The sequence below is a fragment of the Pygoscelis adeliae genome, unplaced genomic scaffold, assembly GCF_000699105.1.
Source record: "Pygoscelis adeliae isolate BGI_AS28 unplaced genomic scaffold, ASM69910v1 Scaffold57, whole genome shotgun sequence".
Lineage (NCBI taxonomy): Eukaryota > Metazoa > Chordata > Aves > Sphenisciformes > Spheniscidae > Pygoscelis > Pygoscelis adeliae.
The window spans coordinates 5,269,142-5,292,968 of record NW_008825615.1 but is presented as its reverse complement, the minus strand read 5'-3'; the positions used below and the strand labels follow the sequence as shown (position 1 = coordinate 5,292,968).

The 23,827-nt window shown below is 38.5% G+C and overlaps 1 protein-coding gene across 1 annotated transcript in view; it reads left to right on the top strand.

The window, feature by feature from the left end:
- Positions 1-1,357: 1,357 nt before the first annotated feature.
- Positions 1,358-23,827, top strand: part of MEI4 (meiosis-specific 4 homolog (S. cerevisiae)) — a gene marked incomplete at its 5' end in the record, with an annotated part of 91,179 nt that continues 68,709 nt past the window's right edge. The window contains 2 exons of the mRNA XM_009333136.1: positions 1,358-1,598; positions 14,943-15,499. Of these exons, the coding sequence (XP_009331411.1) occupies positions 1,358-1,598; positions 14,943-15,499 (798 nt within the window). The remainder of the gene's footprint in view (positions 1,599-14,942; positions 15,500-23,827) is intronic.

The window sequence follows — 23,827 nt, the reverse complement described above, 5'->3', positions numbered from 1 at the left end:
CCCAGGGAAGTGGTTGAGTCACCATCCCTGGAAGTATTTAAAAGACGTGTAGATGCGGCACTTAGGGCCATGGTTTAGCGGGCATGGTGGTGTTGAGTTGACGGTTGGACTTGATGATCTTAGAGGTCTTTTCCAACCTTAATGATTCTATGATTCTGTGATGGATAAATATGTGATGATTTATGACTTACTGTCCAAAGTTGAGGAGAACCAAAGGAAGAAATCAGCTTAGTGATAGCAGGTGATCTGGTGAAAAGATGACATAAAATACCTTATTCAAACCTGTGCTGTGACTATTTCAGAGATACTCAACACAACTTATTATAGTGCTTAGCCTGCAGTTTTCTTGGGTAACTAGAAAAAATAGTATTATGAACAATTTTAGATGTCAAGGCCAGGACAAAAGCCTAAGAAGTGATTTTTTTATTATTCTGGAAGTAATATTTTATCAAGTAAAAAAAAAAATATATAGTGAACTACTGAATGAAAATGTTGTGGAATTAGAAAAAAAACAACTTTGCTAATTAGATAGGCTGGATATTATTAGTTATTTTTAATTTCATTTTTCCTTTTCTGTTCCTAGGTCCTGTGCTGTTGCCCATGACATAACCATCTAGATAAATCTTCTCTTTTTCTGACTCTTATAATGCCTTTTGCCCTGTCCTCACTGTTTGTAACAGAGCTGATAAACCTGTCTTCTTCACTTATCTTACTAGCCACTTGCATCACTTTGAAGCTGTCTGCATAGACTTTTCTGCAGGCTTGATGTTTAATGTAGACTTAGAACTGCAAGTGCCGCAGTATCAGGTGTCCAAAACCAGACACTAACAACGACCTCAGAAGTTTTATCTTCTGAGCACCGGGACTTTTTGGTACCCTTTTAAGAAACTGTATGTATTGTGTTTAAGCTAAGTATAAATAACCCTATATGTATTCTTCAGTCATGGCTTTGGATTTTTTTTTTTTGGGGGGTGGGGGGTCAAGATTTTTTTTTTTGAGGTTAGTATTTTTAGTGTTTTCATCTTTGTTTTAGTGGAGATAACATTTGCATTTAAAATTTTGCTAGGATAAGCCTATTTGAAGTGCTTGTTATTTCCGCAATTATTCTCAAACACTGCCTGAATTTTATTGTTATAGTTGGAGCGCAGCTCGCGTATGTCATATTCTCACATTGTGCACAGATGCTTATATTTCTACTCTTTTTCTTGATGATTTAGGAATGCACTAGAAATAAAATAATTGGTCTCACTGTTGAACAGTTTTCAAAGCCAGGAAAATACTGTGCATAATTTGCTTAATAGAGTCATAGTGAAGTTACTTTTTTGTTTTCTGTTTTTCTAATGTAATAGAAATCAAAGGCAGAAGAGAAAATCAAGTTTGGTATTTGAAAATATCAAAACTAGCATTGGCTTTTGCAATTATCCATTCAAAACCACCAGGGAAGAGTTGCAAAGAATACACTGAGCACCTTGCCAAAACTGTATCTGAACAAGATTTTGGATGGAAATCGAAAGTTGAAGCGCTGGAAGCTGAAGTTCTTCGATTACGTCAGGAACTTCTTTTGAACAAGATCTGTCCGAGATTCTGCTTGGAAAATGGTAAGTTTCTGAAATAATTTCTGACTATGTTGCAGTAGCAAGGAAACAAACAGCTTTCATAGAATCATAGAATAGTTTGGGTTGGAAGGGACTTCTAAAGGTCATCTAGTCCAAACCCCCTGCTGTGGGCAGGGACATCTTCAACTAGATCAGGTTGCTCAGAGCCCCGTCCAACCCGACCTTGAATGTTTCCAGGGATGGAGCATCCACCACCTCTCTGGGCAAACTGTTCCAGTGTTTCACCACCCTCAGCGTAAAAAATCTCTTCCTTATATCTAGTCTAAATCTACCTCCCTTTAGTTTAAAGCTACCCCGCCTTGTCCTGTCGCAACAGGCCCTGCTAAGACGTTTGCCACCATGTTGCCTGCACCATTTCTTGTACCTAGATAGGAGAGTCTTCAGTGTACAGCTTTCTGTTTTTCCCAAAGCCCTGAAGTGGTAGAACACAATTCATTTGTGATGGGATTGAGCTTGAGAATTTGATGCATACTCAGAACTTACATTTTTAACCTTCAGAACCAATATGTATCATATGGAATAATTCCAGACAAAATTGTCAATACAAAGTGTTACTCTATAACCTTGGAGATACTAGTTTGTAAGAATATTGATGTACCCTATTTACATTTGGAACATGTCTTAAAGACATATTGCATATTTTTTTACCACGTTAAAGATGCTTAAAATCAGAATTTAAGCCTAATGTGTTGAAAGCATGAATCCCTAATGTAATGGAAGGTTGGGCAGGCAAAGGACTGTATGGCTGATATCTCTGTTAATGTATTAGACTGTGGATACTGTGAATGTTTATTACGACATATGATAAAATATTGTGAGTCTGATATTGTAGGATTTAGGAAAGCTGTTAGTTAAAGAATATGGTAAAAAAAAAAAAAAGAGATGAGCTCAAACAGCTCTGTTTCTCTGACTTGTGCATGTGGAGTGAGTCATTCTCACCCTGAGAGATCAATGGCACAGGATGAGCTTGGAAATCAGGCAGTGGGGGATGTGTCCAGGCTCTGGGGAAATATTCTCCCCAAGAGATGAAGGTCAAAACACTCTGGGCTGAAGGAGAGAGACAGTTCACTGTTGAGGGGATCTCTCAAATCAAAATGTCTAGCTAGTTGCTTTATGACTTGAGATTTTTAGAAGGTTCCCTGATAGAAAACTTGATGAGGCTTTACTGGAATGCTTTTGTACTGAAACACTAGCTTCTTTATTGCCTTGTGAAAAGATTTCTGGATTCTAACTTTGAGAGGGGGGATGTATTAGGCTTTAGCTAGAAGCTCTAATGACTTTTTTTTTAATAATAGACCTTTCTCTCTAGAGAAGTGATTTAATGACTATTCATACTTAGTTACTGTTTGTGTGTCTGTTCTCTGCAACCTATTCTAAACATGAACTTTACTTAAAAGTAACTTTCAAGCTGCTGTTTGCAACAGGTGTCTTAATGTTGAACTGATAATGTTGAACTTAATGAAGAACTGATTGCATATGATGTGTATGATCAGGAGAGATTCATTAACATCTAATGTCTGGAGAGGATATTCTAATTGTGGATTAAGCAGAACATATCAAACACTAGAAATGAAATCAATTAATCTGCAACTTCTGTGTTCCAAGTCTAACTTTTTAAAGATTCTTTACCCCAAGCTGTTGAACTGAGCAATACTGGTATCTCACTTGCCAGAGTAAGCTCTTCTAGTTGCGAGATAGGCAGAGAAAAGCAACTGTCCCTGATGAATAGCACCTCTTCCAAAGGATGTTAATTCTCATTGCCCTAGTCACAGTGAAGCTTGTTCACAGACATAAAATGTCATAAACCTTGTACAATTTTAGATGTCTACAGCTGCACTGAATTTTCTGTGCTTTCTTCATTATCTGTACAGGGAAATAGCACACTTACTCTACAGTTTATGGTTCACTTGACCCATTGCGATATTCGCTAATATTGATATAGTGAATTGTCCACAAAAGACCTCCCTCTCCATTCTGCTAGCAATGGGCTGACTGGCTTAGAAAAAGTCCTATGATTCCTAAATCACTTAAGTAAGCTGCTTTTCATAGATGGCGCTTTTTATTTTTCATGGTCTCAGCAGCCTGTTCAAACATACCTTGGGTAGCTGACCAAGTCTCATTTTTCAGTGAAGCCAAACTTTAATTTCAGTCTATGTTTAGCTAATGGAATCATAAATAGTGGAGATGAGTATGTGGTATCTATAATCCTTCTATATTCCTTCGGTTCCTCCAGGGTACAAAACCAACACCCTACTAATTTGAAGGATTAGTGTGTAGCTGCTTTTCCCTTCAAATGTTTGTTTACATTTATGATTTCACTGTTGATAAACCTGTTAGACAGAAAACCTTTTGACATTTGAAATATCTATGGGAGTTCACATCAGCCCCACCTGCATCAGATGCTGTCCAAGAGGAGTACGGCATAGTCTTCCCCTTCTGTTTCTCTTAACCACTTGGGTGTAAGAGAGCAACAATGTGTGGAAAATCTGAACTGTATCATAATTTCTATTTCTTCATACAGGTTTTCCTTAACATTGAAAGGACACTTTCAAGCTCTTGGAGTCTAACTTTGAGATGGCCATTTTGTGTGGTATTCCTTTCTTTTGACTGTTTCTTCCCCACCCCCGCCTTCTTAAACCATGGTACGACATGTGAACTCTTCTGATAATGGATTTGAGCCATATGTTATTTTGGAAAGATGGTGTTCTTCATCAGACAGATGTAACTGCTGAGTGAGCATTCATGGTTACAGTTACACTGGAGACAAATGCTCAGTCTCTTGCTTTTGAGTAAAGAAAAATCATTGCTGAAACCTGATGGGATATCTGTTGGTGATATCTGTGCACTCTTCTGGTGATGCAGTTCACTATGTATATTAAGAGCAGAACACCTGTGGTTGACATTTAAAGGAAGATGGTCATAGAAGCAAAGCCTGCCTGAAATAGGGTCCACTCTACCACTGACGACATCTGCTCTGGGAGAAAAAATTTCCTTTCTTGTGTGTTGTGCCAGTTTTGAGATTTTTCAAGCCCATGGAGATTAGAAGCTAAAGGTTGGCTACTGCTGAGATAGGAAGGTTCAAGGAGCTTGAATCTAAGTTGAGAGGAAAAGTTGTATAAGTGGTGTTCCATCCTGTTCACCTAAAGGCTACTATAGATCCATCAAGCCATTGTTATGGTTTATTGTTGATGGTATATTGCCCAAGTTTACTACCTAATATCCCACCAAAGAAGTTCTCTTTAGGGCCGAGGAGAACTGGGCTTGTTCTTAGGGCCAGGTAATCTACAAGATACCATGGATCCTTTTCCTCCTCCACTCGTTTTCTCCAGCCTTATTTTTGGAGTTGGTGTTCTGCTTAAAACAATGCAACCTCTTAAAAGAATTCAAACCCTCAGCTTTTCTTTGGCTTTCTTGTGTTCTGCTTAACAACTCTATAGATTCAAGATGCAAAAGGGTTTCACAAAATCTGCCACCAGAAAATCTCATGCAGTAAGGATCAGATACTGCATTTGTATCTGCTGCTACTGAAGAGTTCGAGTCCTTCAGCCAAGGTTCACTTTGCAGCTGTATCTTCCCTGCTTTGCATTCTGAGTGTGAGAGCTTTCCTCTCCCACCTGCTGTTTGTAATAGTAATAGTAGGTCTTTCAGAGGCTTCAGGAATGATTAGAGACTGCCCATAGAGTTTTATTTCCCTGACGTGAGAAATTTGTGAGCTCTTTGAAGCTGTGATGCCTGTTTTCCTTCTCCACATCAAGTTGCACACAATATGGATGCACAAGCACATGAAGGAGAAAGAACAAAGTATCCATTTTTAAAGGTATGTTGTCTAAATTATTTTTGTCCCACCTGACTAGTTCTTTGACCTCAGAGACCCTAAAAAGTTTGGGTTTCCTCGCTAAGTGGGAGGAGCATGCTTTGCTACAGGTAAACTGGTAGTATGGGTTGTTACAGTTTATGTGTTCGTTATGAAATTGCTGTGGTATATATTCACTGACTGTGCTGTGTCTGGAAGTTCCTAACTTGACTTAGTGTGCAGCTGTCTTTCTGAATACAAGGATACTGGTATTCCTTTTACATGGTGTCATGGTTTAACCCCAGCCAGCAGCTAAGCACCACACAAACAGTCACTCACTCCGCCCCGGTGGGAAGGGGGAGAGAATCAGAAGGGTAAAAGTGGGAAAACCTATGGGTTCAGATAAAGACAGTTTAATAGGTAAAGCAAAAGCTGTGCATGCAAGCAAAGCATGCAAGCACAAAACAAGAAATTCATTCACCACTTCTCAGCAGCAGGCAGGTGTTCAGCCATTTCCAGGAAAACAGGGCTCCATCACACGTAACTGTTACATGGGGAGACAAACACCATCACTCCCAGCGTCCCCCCCCTTCCTTCTTCTTCCCCCAGCTTTATATGCTGAGCATGATGTCACATGGTATGCAATATCCCTTTGGTCAGTTGGGATCAGCTGTCCCAGCTGTGTCCCCTCCCAACTTCTTGTGCACCCCCAGCCTACTCGCTGGTGGGGTGGTGTGAAAGGCAGAAAAGACCTTGACTCTGTGTAAGCACTGCTCAGCAGTAACAAAAACATCCCTGTGTTATCAACACTGTTTTCAGCACAAATCTAAAACATAGCCCCATACTAGCTACTATAAAGAAAATTAACTCTTCCCCAGCCAAAACCAACACACATGGTGGTGCTTTTGGCTGTACGTCAGCCATCCAAGGAGGAGGAGAAGCAAATCTTTTTGTAATTGTCTGTTCATTATTTTTCACCTTGCCAGTATTGTGCTGACAATTATGCCTGTGGGTAGAAAAAAAAAATTTCATATTAATCAAAGTTTCTTGCCTTTCTTTGATTCAGATTGAAATTTCACAGAGAGGGGGAGAGAAACTCGTTGGTGTTATTCCAAGAATAAGAATATAAAATATTTGAGTATTCTGTTGTCACTTTGCTTTGGAGGTACATGAAAAGACAAAGGGTCTTGCAAAGCATTGGTGAACTGATAGATTCATGGATTGAAGCACCTGTCCTCTAAGACAAATTCCTTAGCTGTTATCAGCTCATCAAATCAACAATCATATTGTTTCTTGGCAGCCTCTGTTCAAGAGATCTGAAAAGTCTGCAGCTGTTACTCCAACCTAAGAAGGCATAAATGCAATACTCTACCCTGTTTTGCCAAGTATGTATTTTAGGAATGACAATTTAGAGGATAGATGTTTATTGCCTTGGTTGCTTTAGGGTGATACTCTTGAAGGGTTCCAAATCAGTTATCCAGCATATATTTTTAGCAAAACTTTTATCGAGTATGTGTTCCCTCTTCCTTAACTTCACCTTCAATCTTGGTTCATATTATTCCCTTCTTATGCAGTAGATAGGAATTTACTGAACTGCTTGCTCCTCTAATTAAAAAAAAAAAATCAGATTTCCCTCCCCCTCTTTTTTTTAGAATTAGTTTATTCTTCGTTTTATAGATCATTTACAATAGAACTTCATCTGCCATGCCCTGAAGTCCCCTCCTGTGTTCTTAGTCTCCACAGTAGCATATGGCTACCAGCCCACCCTACCATAGCGTGTCTCTGTGTTTAGGTAAATGCTGAACTCTGAGTAAGAATGTGCTTAACATGAATGTCTGATTTTTAACTGTGTCCTGAGGCTGAGTTTGACGTTTCAGGATACTGTCCCCTAAATTCTGTTTCCTGTGTCAAGACATTTGAAGCAACTTGTATCTCTTTAGGGAATAAGAGCCAGAGACAAAAAGAATTTTGTATGTCCGGCTTCACTCCTTAACGTAGTGTGTTTCTTGAGGCATTTAGTTGTACATGTGGAAAAAGGGAGCAATTTCCTTTGTAGATTAGTGTGGATGAAGACACTTCAGTCTCCTTTCTTCTTGCTGGAAGCTCAGACTTGCTGCAAAAGCAGAAGCGTATAGAATTGGAACCAACCAGCTCATCAGCTGAAGTAAAACTGATCATAAACAATACACAACTCCAGTTTACCTGCAGCCTTGTTTTGAGCCACAGAATTCAGCCACCTCTTCCTTTTCCACTTCCCTGTAAGTCATGGCTTAGGTGTTTCTTGCTCAATAGGGAGAGGCAGAAACTGGGTGCTCAGCTTAAAGCCCCAGCATTTCCTCAGTAGGCAAAGGAGAGATCAGGTAAGTCCTGCTTTGTTGAGAGCAGGAAGAGTGATAGCAGTCAAAATCTTTTCTGAATAATTTGCTTTCAAATCTCTGAGGGCAAAACTCTCCACCATGACTTAAATAACGTGATCTTTCCTCTGCCTGCTTACATTAAAAGGAGCGGTGTGACAACATAATTGATACTAGATTTTTTTTTTAAGCTCATTTTCAAAGAGAAACCAATCAGATGAATTCAGAAAGATCAGACCAAAACATATGCAGATTCCTCAGTGAATACGTTATCTGCAGCTTCATAAAGGAACCTTCCTCGTTAGTAGAGGGAGCAGCAGTCCAAATCAGACTGAATAATAACAATAAAAACATACTAGTCTATTCGGAGAAGTTACTTCCCTCCCCAAAAAGAAGATGAAAAGGTGTGAAATGTTTACAGCTGCCCTGAATAGCACTTAGCAAAGATTTTAGTTCCTATGGCATGGTAGTACGGTAGAGGAATATAGACTAGAATTTCCAAGCTATCATGGTATGTTTATGTAAAAGCTATTTCTTCAGGTCAGTACGTTTGAATGAGCTGCTGTTATAGATTGCTGTGTCCTGTCACCACTTTTTCCCCCCTGGTATTTGGCAGGACGCAAGGAATGCAAAAGAACGACAGTTGCAGAGGAATTGTCAGCCTCTGAGGGGTATCTTTGGCTTCTTTCTTTTTCTAGCTTCCTTTTTCCAAGGTGAGAGGATTCCCCACTGGGCAGCAGTCAACACTTAGTTTGATGTCACCATGGAAAACAGATCTGATTATTTTTGTCTGGTGCTTAGGGATGTGATGTTTCTGCATGAAGAGATTCTTCCTATCTACCTCTGCCCTTTCCTCCCTGCCCCCCCCTGCCCCTAAAGGGTTGTCTTCTCTCCATACAGATTCATAAGGGCAGCCCAGTCTAACTAAGTGTCATCTCAGCATTTTCTCTAAGGCATGATGGTGTCAGACAGACAGTGCACTAGTGTACTCCCATGCTTCTACTAGTGGTACTAATGCAAGTAGGCAGCACTGCAAGTAATGTCTCACAATCTAAAAAGTATTTTATTTTTTTAGGAGGGGAGCAGGGAGTTGAGAACAGATACATGAGATGACAAAAATGGAGTTAAAATGTGTTTAGCAGAGATTTGTGGGAATATGGCTCCTGGAATACGATGATGAGATAAATCTGTTCCCCATAATTGTAGTGACACAATGGGGAACTTCATGAAAGCTGAGGCCTTTTCAGGATAATTAAATAAGTTAATTTGCAATCTGGAAAAAGCACCAGCTGGGGTGTAATGATTCATTGAAATCTCAGAGTACTGTTCCTTCCATGGATAACAGGTCTGTTTTGGTTGTGGAAACTTTCTTCCTTTGAAAGCAGATGTTGTCCGTCTTATCAGATGGCATTGCTACAGCTGTTCTAAGTACATACTTGGGGCAAAGAGACCCAAGAAGCATCCTTTTCTTTCCAGGTTTCTGTGTAAGGAACCCATACAAAGGCAAAACCAAGCCAATTGTCCCAGCAAGAGAAAGGGTTTGTTATTATTTTATAAGTTCCCTATAAGATCAAGTTCCTGATAAGGTGCATAGTGATTTTTAGGAATAAGGTTCATAAAAGCAAGTGGGATTCATAATTTGGTATAGATTAATTTCCTTTCTTCTGGGTAACAGAATGATAGTTTTAGGGAAAACTGAATGTATATGGTAAAAACTAGTCAAGTGTGGCCATGGCAGTTAGGATCCTCTTGCCTATAAGTCTGCTGTGGGGAGCTAAGGATTAGTCAATTTTTTCTCTGGAAATAGAGAGTCACAGAATAGTTGAGGTTGGAAGGGACCACTGGAGGTCATCTTGTCCAACCCCCTTGTCAAGCAGGGCCACCTAGAGCCAATTGTGCAGGACCATGCCCAGACAGCTTCTGAGTATCTCTGAAGAATGGAGATTCCACAACCTCTCTGGGCAACCTTAACCTAACTCAAACTTAGATTTGAGTTCCTCAAGCAGATCTTTGTTTGTGAGCTTCTGGGTATATAAACACAAAAGCCAAACATTTGTACCATATTGTATTCAAGAAAAGAGACGTTTTTAGGAATGCACACCCTAGCTGATTTCTTAGGGTGTCCACCTCATTTAAGCCTTCAGCTCATTACAGTTGCACCCCGATCATTGCTATCTGCACTGGCTGATACTTGTCTCTTAGCGAAGTTCAGTTTGTTTGATGATGCAAATAATTTTTAATAAGACATAGTACTACCAGTTCAGACAGGTAGTCTTCACAGGTAACATTAATTTACTTAATATCTTGAAATATCACCTATGTAGCTTAGAACTCAAATTTCAGTCATCTTATTGAGATCGTTGATATTGTAAAGCATATGTTAGATTGTTGTGAAAGCTGCTTGATGAGCATTAACTGACCCAAGTCACCTGATTATTGATCCTTCCATATCTTTGCTGCAAGTATTCTTTATTTGACTTGAACTACAAAAGATTTGTACTGTCTTCTACAGAAATCCCCTAAAAATGAACATTTATATCCTCAAAATCCTTCTCAGTTCTTACTGAATTCTAAACATTTAGATGCTTTATGTAAGCAAAATCCCTAACAAATTGAAGTATATGCTTCTGAGCCTTCCAAGAAACATTTAAATTCTGTCATTGAACAATTAATTTGAGAATTTTAGATACTCAGTCCTATATTCATTTCTGTGAAATTATTCCTAAATGGGACAAAGTATGTCAGCATGAAATACCTTAGCTTTAAAAAGAAGAGCTTTCTTTTCCAAGCTGTTTATAAAAAAAACATGGAAATGCAGAAGCAAAGTGTGGGATACACAGCTTCTAAAATTTCTTCATTTGGAGAATCCTGGAAGCTTTTTATAATTTTTTCATTATTATTTCAAAATATTCAAATATGTGAGACAATATTTCTTTGCTTTGATATATACAGAAGTTTGGCTTGGTTCCAGATCAGGACAACAATGGTGTGCTAAACACATAGAAGTTCATGAGGGAGGAGATATGTTTTTTCTCAACCAGCCAGCTTGGTTAGTAATGAAAATAGCAGAATAGAGACAGTCTTACACATGAAGAAAAGGTAAAGAAAACAGTTAATACGTGTGAGGAGTTTTTGGTTTTGTTTTGGTTTTTTTTTAAGAAGAGAATAAACTTGATTCATTGTTCATGAAAAGTGCACTTGTAACAAACCAATCAATGAAGATTAAATGAAGAATAACAGAGTCCTGAAAAATGCAGAAGTGGAGAAGTGAACACAATAGGAAAAAATAGGAATAATTTCACATATGTTTTCATTTCCTTTTAGAAGTTATTGACTGAACACCTACTTGGAAAGCAGAATGCAGTATCATCAAAGAGGTTTCTAAGATTGTCTAATTTTTAACTCTCATTTTTTTTTTTTAGAAGTTGAACTGAGCCTGTCAATTGTAACTGAGTTTTACAAGAGCTTTACATGTCTAATGTCATTGTTTTTGATTTTCAAGTGATAATCCATGCGTGTGCTCACAAAGTGAGAGAATATAAACAATGCCTACTGCTTCAAACTGAAGTAACTTTTTCTTTGCAGAATTCAAATCATCTTTCCACTTTGTTTCTTACATCTGCCACCTTCAAGCCCGTTTTCTGTGCTACAATCCCTGTTGGTGGTGTAACTGCAGGTGTATTAAGTTTTTCAAAAGACTTGAAGGCTATTTTATGATTCCACAGCAATTTCATCAGTTGAGGACCCTTCTTCAGTTTTTAAATTTTGAACCACATATAGCATGGCCTTCCTCATTCAAACACTGTCTGGTCTGGGACAACCAGTAGTGCAGGTGTCTGAGAAAGCATCTTCTACCACCCCTGCTCCTGCTACATGGATATTACAAATGCTGCCTCTCTTACTCCATAAGAGGAATAGGACCAGGAGCTGGGTCATTCCCTTGTCTCTTCACAGCTCTGAGAATCCTTATGACCATACTGCTGGCAACAGGCACTCTGGAGACAAAAGGTGTTTTCCTGTCCTGATGAAGCAGCTGGCTCCCCCTCCTCCCTTTCTTGTCCCTGAACTGAGTCTTGGTGTCTGTATTAAGGTGGCTATTCAGAAGTGACAGAGTTCACCTGGGAGATGGGGTGGATTTTGGTGTTTGCCACACTCCACTTCCTCAGGACTAGCTGAAGACTCCACACTCTCTAATCATAAGACTTACTGGCATCTCACTCCCCTGATAAAAGCCTCCGTGTTCTATGGTCCCACAGCAGTATGTGCATTTGAGTTCTTACGCTTCACAGAAGTGCCTACAAACCTTGCTTACACACTATACACAGTATGCAAGTCACTCCCTTGTCCCTTGAACGACTGCTGGTTTTCTGGCCAAACACTTTCTGCATTAGTGGATACATGTAGAGGGATGTCCGTTCTTCAGCCTTTTCAACCCAAGGCTGTTCTTGTGACCGTATCTTGCTTTGTTTGGGGAGCACACAGTTCTGATTTTCAGCTCAGGATCTTAATGTAGTAAGGAGCTAAAGTCCTAAATAGGAGTCAAGACTTTAAATATTTCCTGAATCTGATGTGACATATTTAAATGGGCTGTAAAATTGCTCATGACCAGATATTTCATTACCTAGATAAAGGCATTGTAAAATTTTGTGGTTAGGTTATCACGCACACTAAATTTTTGTATTTCTTGTTCCAGTATATTTATATTCAAATGTTCTTGAAATTACTGTTTAAAGATGATTGTTAGTGTGAGGCAGGCTTAATGCTGTTTGGGTTGGGTTTTTGTTTTTGTTTTTTTGTACTTGATAACCACATGGTGTGAACATCAAGACTGCTTTCTCATTTAAATAGTAGGCAAGTACAAAGTGATTAGTTTACCTTCTTTCAAGAAATAAATTATAAACTTTTTCTAGACATTTTGGGGGAAATAATGAGTATTTCCTGGTGGGTGATTCATTAATTTTTTTAAAAGATAACTTCCACCTCCTCCCCAGATGACTAGAACATATCAATGACTGAACATTTTTAAAGCATTTTGTATTATTCGTTGAACAGGAAATAGGCTGCTACTGGGGTTTTCTGGAAGCTTATCATGGGACAGGAGTTTGGTATCTCAGTGAGTAGGAACCTAAGCATAAATCCAACATTGCCTCCTACTGGTAGGAGTGTTTCATTGTATATGCTACCTTTTTCATTTGGGGGTGGTCTTAAGTTTGGTTCCTATGGATATTTCTGCATTATTCTTGTCTTCCCTTTTTCTTCTCTTTCCTTCTCCTTTCTTTCACCTCTGCTATTTTTTTCCTTCAACAAGAGAATCAGTGAACATACATCTGGGTTTTTTTGCACATAGTTCTTGCTTTGCTTCTTTTGACTCCTGGCGCTACGTCCTCATGATCAATTTTCATATTGCCCCATGGGGTTAAAAACAGGAACAAAATATCCACATAGTGAAACTCACAGGAGATGGATTCCCTAGAAGGGCTTATTTTCTTTAAACAGCACCAAAAACAACTTTCAATTTTTTTCTTCTAGAATGTCTTTTGCTCAAAACCCTAGGGAGAGAAGACATGAAAGATTGATGCCCGTTTCTGTTAGTCAGACCATGGGAAGTGTGCTTTGCTTCTTTGCTTGCTTTCCAAGTTTGGCTATGCAGGGCATTTGGGAACAGTGTTAATATATAAAATGCTAGGCTGGCCTTACAAGACCTGCTTTTCCTACCTCCTGGAACTGTTGGTTGATTTCCATACAGTTAGTGAGTCAGTTGGTACCAATCCTGTTCAATTTTGAGTATGACTGAATGTTGAAGGCATGAAACTCAACAATAAATAAATAAACCACGTTTCCAGTTTTGATCTCAGTAGTAGTACCCTCATTGGATGATCTGGTATGTTTTCAGAGACTGAAGTAATAGTCAGAATTCCATTTGAAATTGTGTATTTAATGAAGTCTGTATAAACTTTTCGACAGTAGTGTTTCATTAATGTACAGAATACTGTAGATTGCCACCTAGTGATGTTTTCTGTGTTAAAAATGCCTTTTTTTAACTTGCCATGAAATACAACATTTATATCCCATCAGACCAAACCATCTATAAAATCTTTTTATTCATTTAAGCATACAAACACAGAGGAGTATGGTATTGCTTTGGATCCTTGTGGAAAATATGAACAGTATATGCATGTTTTTTAAGAGTGAGAGGAGAAGCAGTTTGTGGCTGTGCCCCAGTAAGCAGGGCACAGCCAGGAGTTGGTCAGATGGGGTTCTAGCCTTGCCTCGTGGCACCGAGATGTTTACGCGTGTTGGTCTTCCACTTCACTGCTCTAATGTCTCTTGCTTGTTTTGACTGTAATCTTTTGGCATAGGTAGCATGTATAGCACAGAGGGAGTCTGTTGTCACTTAGCACTGAGTTTATGCCCAGAGGCACTGACTTAAATGTATCTAATGTGTGAAATAGGATGAAAGAGATTCTACAATGGTGTACGAAAATAATTTAATGGTGTGACTGCAATGCATATCTTCTGTAATGTAGTTTGTGTGTCTTTGAAGAAGATGATATGAGATACAGGTGGTGACTAGAGAAATTTTTGATTCTCAATGTTTTTCTTTGTTAAATAATAAACAGCTCAAGTGTAATGTTCTGTGCAACTTTGACTCTGTTAGAATTCCTTACCTGACCTGGGGAGAAAGAGTACAAGTAAAGGAGAAGATCTTATTTGATGCATTTATAGTAACAGATCTTCACTGTCTTTTAAAAGCAATCTGAGTTCTTGAGAATAAAAGTAGTGAAAATGTTTGGGGGGCCAGAAATTTACATGCATTTCCTTCCCTGGGAATTAATGAGAGTATAGATGTCCACTTAAATTGTTTGTGTGATGTCCACTTAAATGATATATGTGAAAACTTAAAACTATGAGGAATTTTAAACTCAAAATTGCTAGTCATATTACTATGAGCATAAAACATCTTGTTCACATATACTACCTTCTGAAAGTTTTGACTTTAATTTAAAAATGTCACCTTCTTCCACAGTAAATTCTAGTCATGGGAAGTTCTTGGGGAGCAAGCATACGTATGTATTATGTGATTTTTGCATGGAAGCAAAACGAGAAAGGAAATACGACACTTTCTATAAGCATGTATTTAAGTATCACACAAACGTAACTTTTACATTTGTGTTTCAGGAAAACCAGATGCCTCTGCTGAAACTCTTCTGGATCAGGAATGTATAAACCCTATGAGTTACTCAAGCCAGCTAGAAGACTCTGGGTGTGATGTGTCTAATGACTATGCGTTTGATTCTTTAGGCATAGCTTCTGATTTTCACCAATCTGAGCATGTCGACACTTCTAAACGTTGGTTGGAAAGAGTTCCCCCATTCAATCTTCGCTGTACTAGCAAGGAGGAATCTCTGACTGCTCCAGTGCAGTTTTTGCAACATCTGCTTGAAATAAGAAAACTGTCAGAAGGAGGAATTCTTCAAGCAGACTTCACAGAGCTTGAGAATGATTCTTTCACCGTATTCAATTCAGTGTCTCAGTTGCTTGATGGACTGACTATTTTTTACAACAGTCCTAAATTTCCAGTTTCTAATTTTCTTACTGAAGCAGTTTGTGTTTTGATCAGTTTAATAACTGATACTAAATTATCTAATCATGTTTTGAAGAAGTGTTTCAAGAAGCTGGAAGAATTTAAGAAAAATCTAATTCAGATTATTTTAAGAAACAACAATGTCAATAGGGTAAGTTTAAAACATCTTCCATCTTTCCTACACCATTTCAGTATACTGTAATATTCTCCTGCTTTTATGCACTTCTTAAAATATTAGTTTGTCTTATTATATTTTGAAGAGTACTTCTCAGAGATTTTTGTAATTGTTCTTTTTTGTTATATGGACAATAAATGCTCTAAAGCATTTGAAAAAGTTCTTGCTCATGCATGCAAGTTCTTCTAGTCTATTCCTGAGTATAGGACTTTTATAAATTGTTAACAAGGCAGATTAAAACAACTTCATAGAAAATATGAGAGAAAAACACATTGTTTCTCTTGCTATATGAAGATATAGTGTAGATATTCAAAGTAATGACTGTACAATTTTTTATTCTTTCTTGTGCACCTAGATTAATAGGTTGGTTTGCTTCAGAAGATCTCTGTCACTCCCTAGACATTTGCAAATTTGTGTTTTAAAAATAAAACAGCAAATGAGTGAAGCATTCGGAAATGGCATGTCCCCGGCACAAACAGCAAATAGGACTGAGCTGCATTTTGTCTGTATTCATCATTTTGCATTGTTCCATGCATCATCTTGTTAGTTTCCTCATTCAACTGAAATATCCCCCGTTTGTCTTCACAAGATTTCCCATAAGTAATGAATTCCATTGTCTGTCTTAGGATTTTTGGTTTTCATTCTGTCTTTTAGAGTAGCTTGGAATGGGCATGATGGTGGAATTGTTTGAGACTTAGACATACCAATTTAGTATCCACGTGTACGTAACTACACTACCATTATAGTAAATTAAGATCGTATCCCTATAATCCATGGAGCCTAAAGAATGCTGACCCAGGTACTAGGTCCCTGTTTTAGGATGGGCTCTAGAGTTGCCTTTAGCAAAATGAGAGCCTAGACATCTGCTACACCTGTGGACAGATGTACCCATTTGTCTCAATTTAAAATGAATCCCACTCATTGGGTATTAAGTATTTACCCCAGAATGTAAGTATCAAACAAATATCATTACCATACTAAGGGGGAGGGTGGGGGGTGGATATGCCCTTATTTTGGTTAGATGTACAGCATTCAGAAGGAAAACTTCATATACTGAAGATTTTCCAGGACTAGAGCCTTGTGTCTCTAATACCAGGTTGTTTTTTATTTCAGTGTCACCATGGTGTGATACTTAGTTTTTAATTAGAGGTGTTCCTGGCCAGTGTTTTGAAAGGATGTGAGCATACATACCATTTGTGTGGTATTAGGAATAGAGAGTCATGCAAGTGTGACTCCTTTTATTTTTTTTTGTGTGATTACAGGATACAGAACAAAGAAAACTTGAGCAGGCACTCAGTAAGGACTTATTCATAGTTGATGACATCCAGTGTTTCCACTTGTTCCCCTCCTCTACCCGAATGGGAAGTTAATAAATAATTAAAATAAAGTTAATTGTAGGAGCACAACCAAGAGGTTATCCAGAGAGGGATTACTTGGTGATTGGAGGAACCTGGGGAGAGGACAGAAAGAAAAGCAAAGCTTAAGCAAGAAGTGTTACATCTTAAATGAGAGAAGGGACGTTTAAGGGAGCTTAAATAGATCAGGGACGTTTCAAGTCTGCAAAGTGCTTTTAGAAATCATTCAGGAATTATGTATATGTCCACATAATTTGCAAGTGGCATCTTTTCTCTGAATAACTTCGCTGAAACAGATAGCTTTTTATGAGATATTTGGTATCTTGCTTCCACCAAAATATTGACTTAACAGTCATTCCTATCGGCAGCCATTACTTCAATCAGATTCAAAGAGTTTAAAAATTGTATAAACCAATTATTAAGGAATAATCATGATAGTTTCCAGATTTCTAGGAAAAAAGGAGAAATGTGTGTAGTAATTGCAATGTTTATAAAGATCTATTGAAAAGTTCTTTTTAGAGGTTTGGTTTTCTTTAAACTGAATTGAATATGGAAATAAATATGTAGAATTCAGAATTAGTAGTGGAAATTGTTTAACTAATTCTTCATGTGCTGTGTACCAGAGTATCTCCCAGGGACACTTTATGCTTCAGTTTTAATCATCACTGTTTACTCAAATGGTGATTGAAACATCAAGATTATAGGTTTAAAATAAAATTATCATTAATTACAAGGCTGTCATCTGGAAAAAGTGGCAAACACTATGAATTTTGGTTCCAGGAGGATGCTTAAATGCCTGCAGTATAAAAACATTAGGAATTTTGTTGTATCTAACCTTACTAACTGTCAAAAAGCGTTTGTACAGACAGCCACCAATGCAGCTATAGTATTTGACACAACTTTCCCTTTGCCATCCTAACGTATAAAACTGTCAGGAGCTGTCAAGGAGGACAAAGGGCTGTGAGAAACATCTTCAAAAAGTGAATAAAAAGAGAAATGACTGTGGATTACACTTAACGCCTCATCTTGAAAAGCAATTCCAACGTTTTGTAGAGCAAATTAAATAACTGAAGAAACCTTTGAGAACTGGAAAAGAGATAATTATCTGTACATTAGATGTAAAGGAAGAAAAACAGCAGCAGAATTACTTGCTGTAACTGTTGAGTCCCATTGTTTGAGATGTTTCTAATTATAAAGCACTGGAAGCTGTAGGAACCAGCAAAGACATGTACTTGGAGTTTTTCTGCCTGGATTCAGTTGCCTAAAGCTGTGCACTTTGGATAGAATTTTTTTGACCTGAAACTCCAAATTGACACGAGTATCAAAAGGAAAAAAAAAAAAAATCATTTAAGATACGGAAGGTAAAATAAAAGGAAATATTACTTAAAAGCATTTAAATCAAAGAACTACAAATAAAAGTAGCCTCTTGAATTTCCCTTTTTAATTTTTCTCCTCTCCCTCCATGTTTGGAGAGCAGCTGAGAAGTCTGCATACAGTTGTCAGACACACAATCTTTTGGAAGAAGCCTTCTGGAAACATCTAGGAGGAATATTAAGTCATGGCTGCTAAGGGTGAAGGATGAATGCTCTGAGGTTAAATCATCTGCTTGAAGGCCTGCCTCTGCACCTTCTCCTGGCATAATCTCGCATCCCTATATGGCTGCTACAGAAAAGCTTGTGAGGATCCTGTGCCTAATTGTGGTACAGATGAGCTGTTGCTCTCATGCTGCAAAATCTGTGATAGTGGCTGCTGATCTGTGGAGCAAGTGCTTTGCTTGTCACCAATTTTTGAATCCTCAACACTGAGACTCTTGGAGGTTCGTATGGGTGTATTGCTGTTGGTGCATTGCCTTTTGATGTGCAAATTGTTCATTCATGTTGAGTCACTCTACTGTGAGCAGAAGCACTGTCCTACTTATGCAGGTTCTTTGCAAGTCCTGCTTTGAAGCAGAGAGAAATGCTGTCGTATTATAAGAAAACTCTGCGAGACTGGATTCAGTTTGTGGAGCCACTGGCTCTACTTTTCAAATGGACTGTTCTTTACTGCCTGACAAAACATGGGAAAACATTTCCAGCTCCATGGAAAACTTCCATAGGAGCTATGGTATGTAATTGCAGCTCCAGTGGAGTAGAAACTTTGTCTCTTCCCCTTCAGAAAGGAAGCATAGGAACCTTTTTTTTCCTTAATCTACCCATTTGGGACTTGACAACAGCTATCTCCATCCACCTCCACAGGGACATAGTAAATGTACATCTCTCCCCCTCCTAGGTGCATCACTTGCTCACTGGCACTGAGATGTGCCTGTTCTGTTGAGGTTTGTCTCTGTTGTCCGGGATGTGTTGGAACAAGAGATCATTTCTCCTATTTCAGAAAAATGCAACAGTTGGAGGCACTGGGGATTCCCAACTCTCCGTGCTGTTCAGAGTACCATGTGTGTTTTATGTTTCTGGTGAAGGTTTTGCACAGCTCATTGCAGTAGGGCAGTTCAGAGAGGACACTAAATTCTTTTTACATGGGCAGTGTCTGAAGCTTGCCTGGAAACCCGCTGTGGTAAACTTGAGCTGGCTGTAGCTTCATAGTATGTGGAATTAGTTTTAGATGTCAAATCCCTATAACAGAAATTAAGATACTTCATACATGTCTTATTTACATCCCTCATATATACAGCTGTGCAAAACTTCAAAAGAATTATTGTTAAGGAATTCAGAGTCTAATTTGTTACTTTGGAGAGAGAAGAAAAATACTTTTACATCTGGCTTCTTTCAGTGCAGTTCAGCTATATTCAAAGCTGTCATAGCCAAATACAGTCACAGGGTGCTGCATTACATAGGATTTATGTGATGTGATCCCTAGTGGTGTCACACTCGTTTATCAGCATTGTTGACAGTTCAGTTCACTGGTTGTACTTCTTTTAGGTGCAGCTGATACTGTAATTTGGAGCATGGCTGATGCATCAATTATGTGCCAGAAGATCCTATCCTTGACCCTGGGTTCTGTACAGAGACCTGTGTCTGTTTCTTGGACCTCTTGTTTTAAGGAGTTAATCAAAACACTAAAATAGAAGACAATGGTACATTGCCTTCAGGATTCTAGAGTGAAGTCGAGCTGTGTAGGGCTCTCGGAAGAGACTGTTTTCTGGTGTCTTGTTCTGGTTCAACAAATACTTCATCCATCTGCCCCACCTCACTTCATAATCTCTTTCGAACAAGACCCATAAGGAAAAGAGCTGTGTTTCAGTGAACTGTAGGTGTTTGCTGCTTCTCGTACTATGTTTAAAACATCAATACTGACTTCGAAGATGCTGTCAAGAGTCATGAATCGCCTGCTCCGTTCAAACAAAGCAAAAAAAAAAAACCCCAAACAACTTATGTGCTGTTTCCTTCCTTTTTTTTAAGCCTTGTCCCCTTTGGAAATTGGCTACCCTACCTTTAGGGTAGTTGTTTTGAAGTTGTTTTGTGTTAAGAGAATCTGAATGGATACTGAGACATGACCATAGCCTCTAGGAACTTTTCTTATCCTATTTGGGACTTTACTGCCTGTTTCATTTTTCTCTTTCTTCTTATGTTCCATCTAGAAGTCTTTATGTAGAATTTTGCAAATGTTCAAATATACTGCTGATACCTTTAGCAGAAAAGCAAACTCAAGAATTCTAAGTAGTAGTTTAATGCCTTTACAGGATGTTTGTGTGGGAAAGGATTCACAATTCTTCATGAAAATACCAAGCTGAAATGTAGTACAGTGGAAAGCAGAAAGAGAGAAATGTTTGAATATCATTGACAATTTTATAATGAAATGTATGTATGTGTGCTTGTGCAATTGAAAAAGTACACATTAATCAGAACCATGGTTTTGAATCTTTTCTTATTTAGGATACAATTTGTATGATTCATTAATTACTGAAATTGCCTGGAAGAGACTAATCATAAACATGCTCCAACTAGTTGTGAGTGACAATAAATTACGCCGGCCGTGTATAGTTTGCAGTATCTTTTGTCAGCAACTGCCAGGACAGTACTTAACTCATCAGTTTACAAAAGTCTTGCCTGCTCAGGGACAAATAAGATTTAAAAATAATTATTCATGTCACCGGCGGCTCCCAAGTATAAAACTAGTGGGCTTCAGTTTTCCTAAATTAACTGAGTCCCAAGGGGAATATTATGGCTCTTGAGACATGGTGCATTTTCATTGGCCGAAGAATTTTGCTTGTAAAGTGGAAGAGCAGTGCATTCATATGAATATTAAAATGTGTTGCCAGGATTTCATGGTCTAGTAAGAGTCAATGTTTGAACCTCTTGATTGTTGAATTGAATTCTCTCAGCAATCTGTTGTCCTATGTAGGAAGCTATTTAAGTCAAACAGTAATCAAAATCCATTGTCTTGTAAATCACTACAGTCTAAAGCAATCACCAAACTGGCTGACTCTCATTTACTTCAGTAAAGTGGATCATAGGAGTAACTAGACAGGAATGAATGAAAGAAAATTTTGTCTGCCTCTTAGACTTTTGCCCACCTTCCCTCCTCAGCCAGCCTCAGCTGATATACATCATGCACTAAAGCTGCAATTATTGAAGAGTTACAGGATGCAGTTAGCAGGATTTTTTTTACCATTAGGGCAAAAAAGTTTTATTCATGGTTTCCAACCTGCCTGTAATCCTGTTTTGTCAGGACCATCTCTTTTCCTAATAACAAAGACTGTCATTGCCTGTTTTTATCCAAGTAATTAACTAGTATTCAGCGTATTACAGATTATTTCCACTAGGAGGAGAAAAAAGGGATGGAATAGGCCTTTGCTGTTCTCTTGATTTACAAATTAAATTTATGGGGGCCCTTAACCCAAGAATACAGGAAGTTCTTGTTTTTGTTGAATATGATAGAAAATACATATCAAAAGCTCTTTGTTTGTTTGTTTCCTCTGCCCTCAGTCTCTCTCCAACGAATGCTTTCTGTCAAAGCTCTCTTAACTTTCTGTAGCATCGCATTAGCAGTGTCATTTTTCTTCTTTGGCATCTCCGATATTTGCAGTTGAGAACGTGTGGAACAGCAACATCAAAGCCCATCCCTCAGTCCTTCATTTATCATGCCTGTGTAAAAGCATTTGAATTCTATCTAGGCCTTGTTTTCTGTTGCTGTAGCCATGTTATTGAACAAAAGGACCTAAGTTTGTTCTATTTTTTTGTTCTCAGGGGTACCATAGTAGGTGGTTATTCAAAGGAATGATATGACCACCTTAGCTCCATCACATCATTACTTACCCCAGCTCTTTAGTTCCATTCTGGTTACTTCCAGATGGAGGTCTAGGGCTGTTCTTGCTGTAAAGATGGTCTTTGTCTTCATGGAAAAATTCAGTTTGTTGCTTTTAACAGAGATGGTGCTTTTTTTTTTTGTCTTGGGGGGAAATTACCTCTTATATCCTCTAGTTTTTGAAGGTGGCTGCATATCCCAAGAGGGTTTTGATAGTAGTCCTCAACCGTTGCTTAAAATGTGTGTACATACTTTAATAATGAGAATCTTAGGTTTTCTCTGTTCTTTTGCCTGTTTACTAATAAACCTTTTCTCATAGCTTAAATTTGTCATGCTTCTCGAGGAAGTATTTTTGAGTGCCCAAATAAGGTGTGTGTTTGTGTTATGGTGATAGGATAGAAATAAAACAGGCTCTACAGAGCTTGTTTTATCTACAGCCAGTTGCAGAGACAGTTGACTATTCCTTGCCTAACTTTTTAGTGCTCAGCTCCTGCAGTGAAATCCACAACCCTAAACAAGGTACCTCTGTTCTTCCTAGGTACGCATGCCAGATACTTGGCATCTTTAAGTGGTATTCAAAGTAGCTCACACATTGTGGGCAGAGGGAAGAAGAGTGAAGGATTGGGAAATAAACATCTGAAATCCATTTTCATCTGCAGGGACTGTCTGTAAATCTTAGACACTTAAATGAGACATTGATTTACATCCCTGAATTTCTTTAAGGATGACCAGCTCACGCTTTAGTTTAAAAACCTAAAAGCTAAAGAATATCTGTTTCCTGTAATTTATCCAGTGACTTTTTCTAAGCAGTCCTCAGGTTAAAAATTTGAATCCATAACTCCTCTGCTCTGGGTGAGCTCGCACTTGTTGCTTAGTGTCTTCTGCATCCATTAACATGGCTTGGCAACTCAGCATCAGCAGGCAGATAGGCAGTTCTTCACTCCTCTAGGCTTCTGACCAGGACTAGTTAAGAAGGAGGAATCAAGAGTAATATAAATTTTAATCTCTCGGGCAGGGAAGACTTTGTATCTAGAGCTGCCTCTTCATGATCAATAGAGTATTTACAGTAAGTATTAAAAAAATGGGCAGCAGTAACATCAGAGTTGTCCAAGTGGCAGCTGTTGTGAATGCTGTTTGTTTAACTGGGATGCTGTCTTCCTGTTGACAGTGTTTACTGGATCCAGCCTCTTGGATGAATTAGATATTTAGATGCCTAATTCACAAATCCCAAGAAGATGCAGACGTTCTTGATCTCTGCCAAGATAGCATTGCTTAAAGTAAATTTATTGTGAAAACTCTGGTGCCAGCAGGATCCCAAGTGTCTTCAGTAGTTAGCTGTATTTCTTTATACATCAGTTTCTTGTACTTAATCTTCAGATGAACTGATGACTTGTGTGTTTGTGTGCCCTCAGGGAAACTGTTGCCTCTTCTGTAAAGGTGATTGGGGTGAGGTGATATAAGCAAGGTACTTAGTTTTAGTGTGTGGAAATTGATGTTGCAGAGAGAAGTCCAGAAGCGATCAAAAGGGACTTCAGGGCACTGGGGCAACTGGTTGAAGGATCAGGAGCATGGGTAGTATTTTCCTCAATCCCTACAGTGGCAGGGAAGAATACTGAAAGGAACAGGAAAACACACCTGATAAACACGTGGCTCAGAGGCTGGTGTCATCAGTGGAATTTTGGCTTTTTTGATCATGGGGAGGTTTACA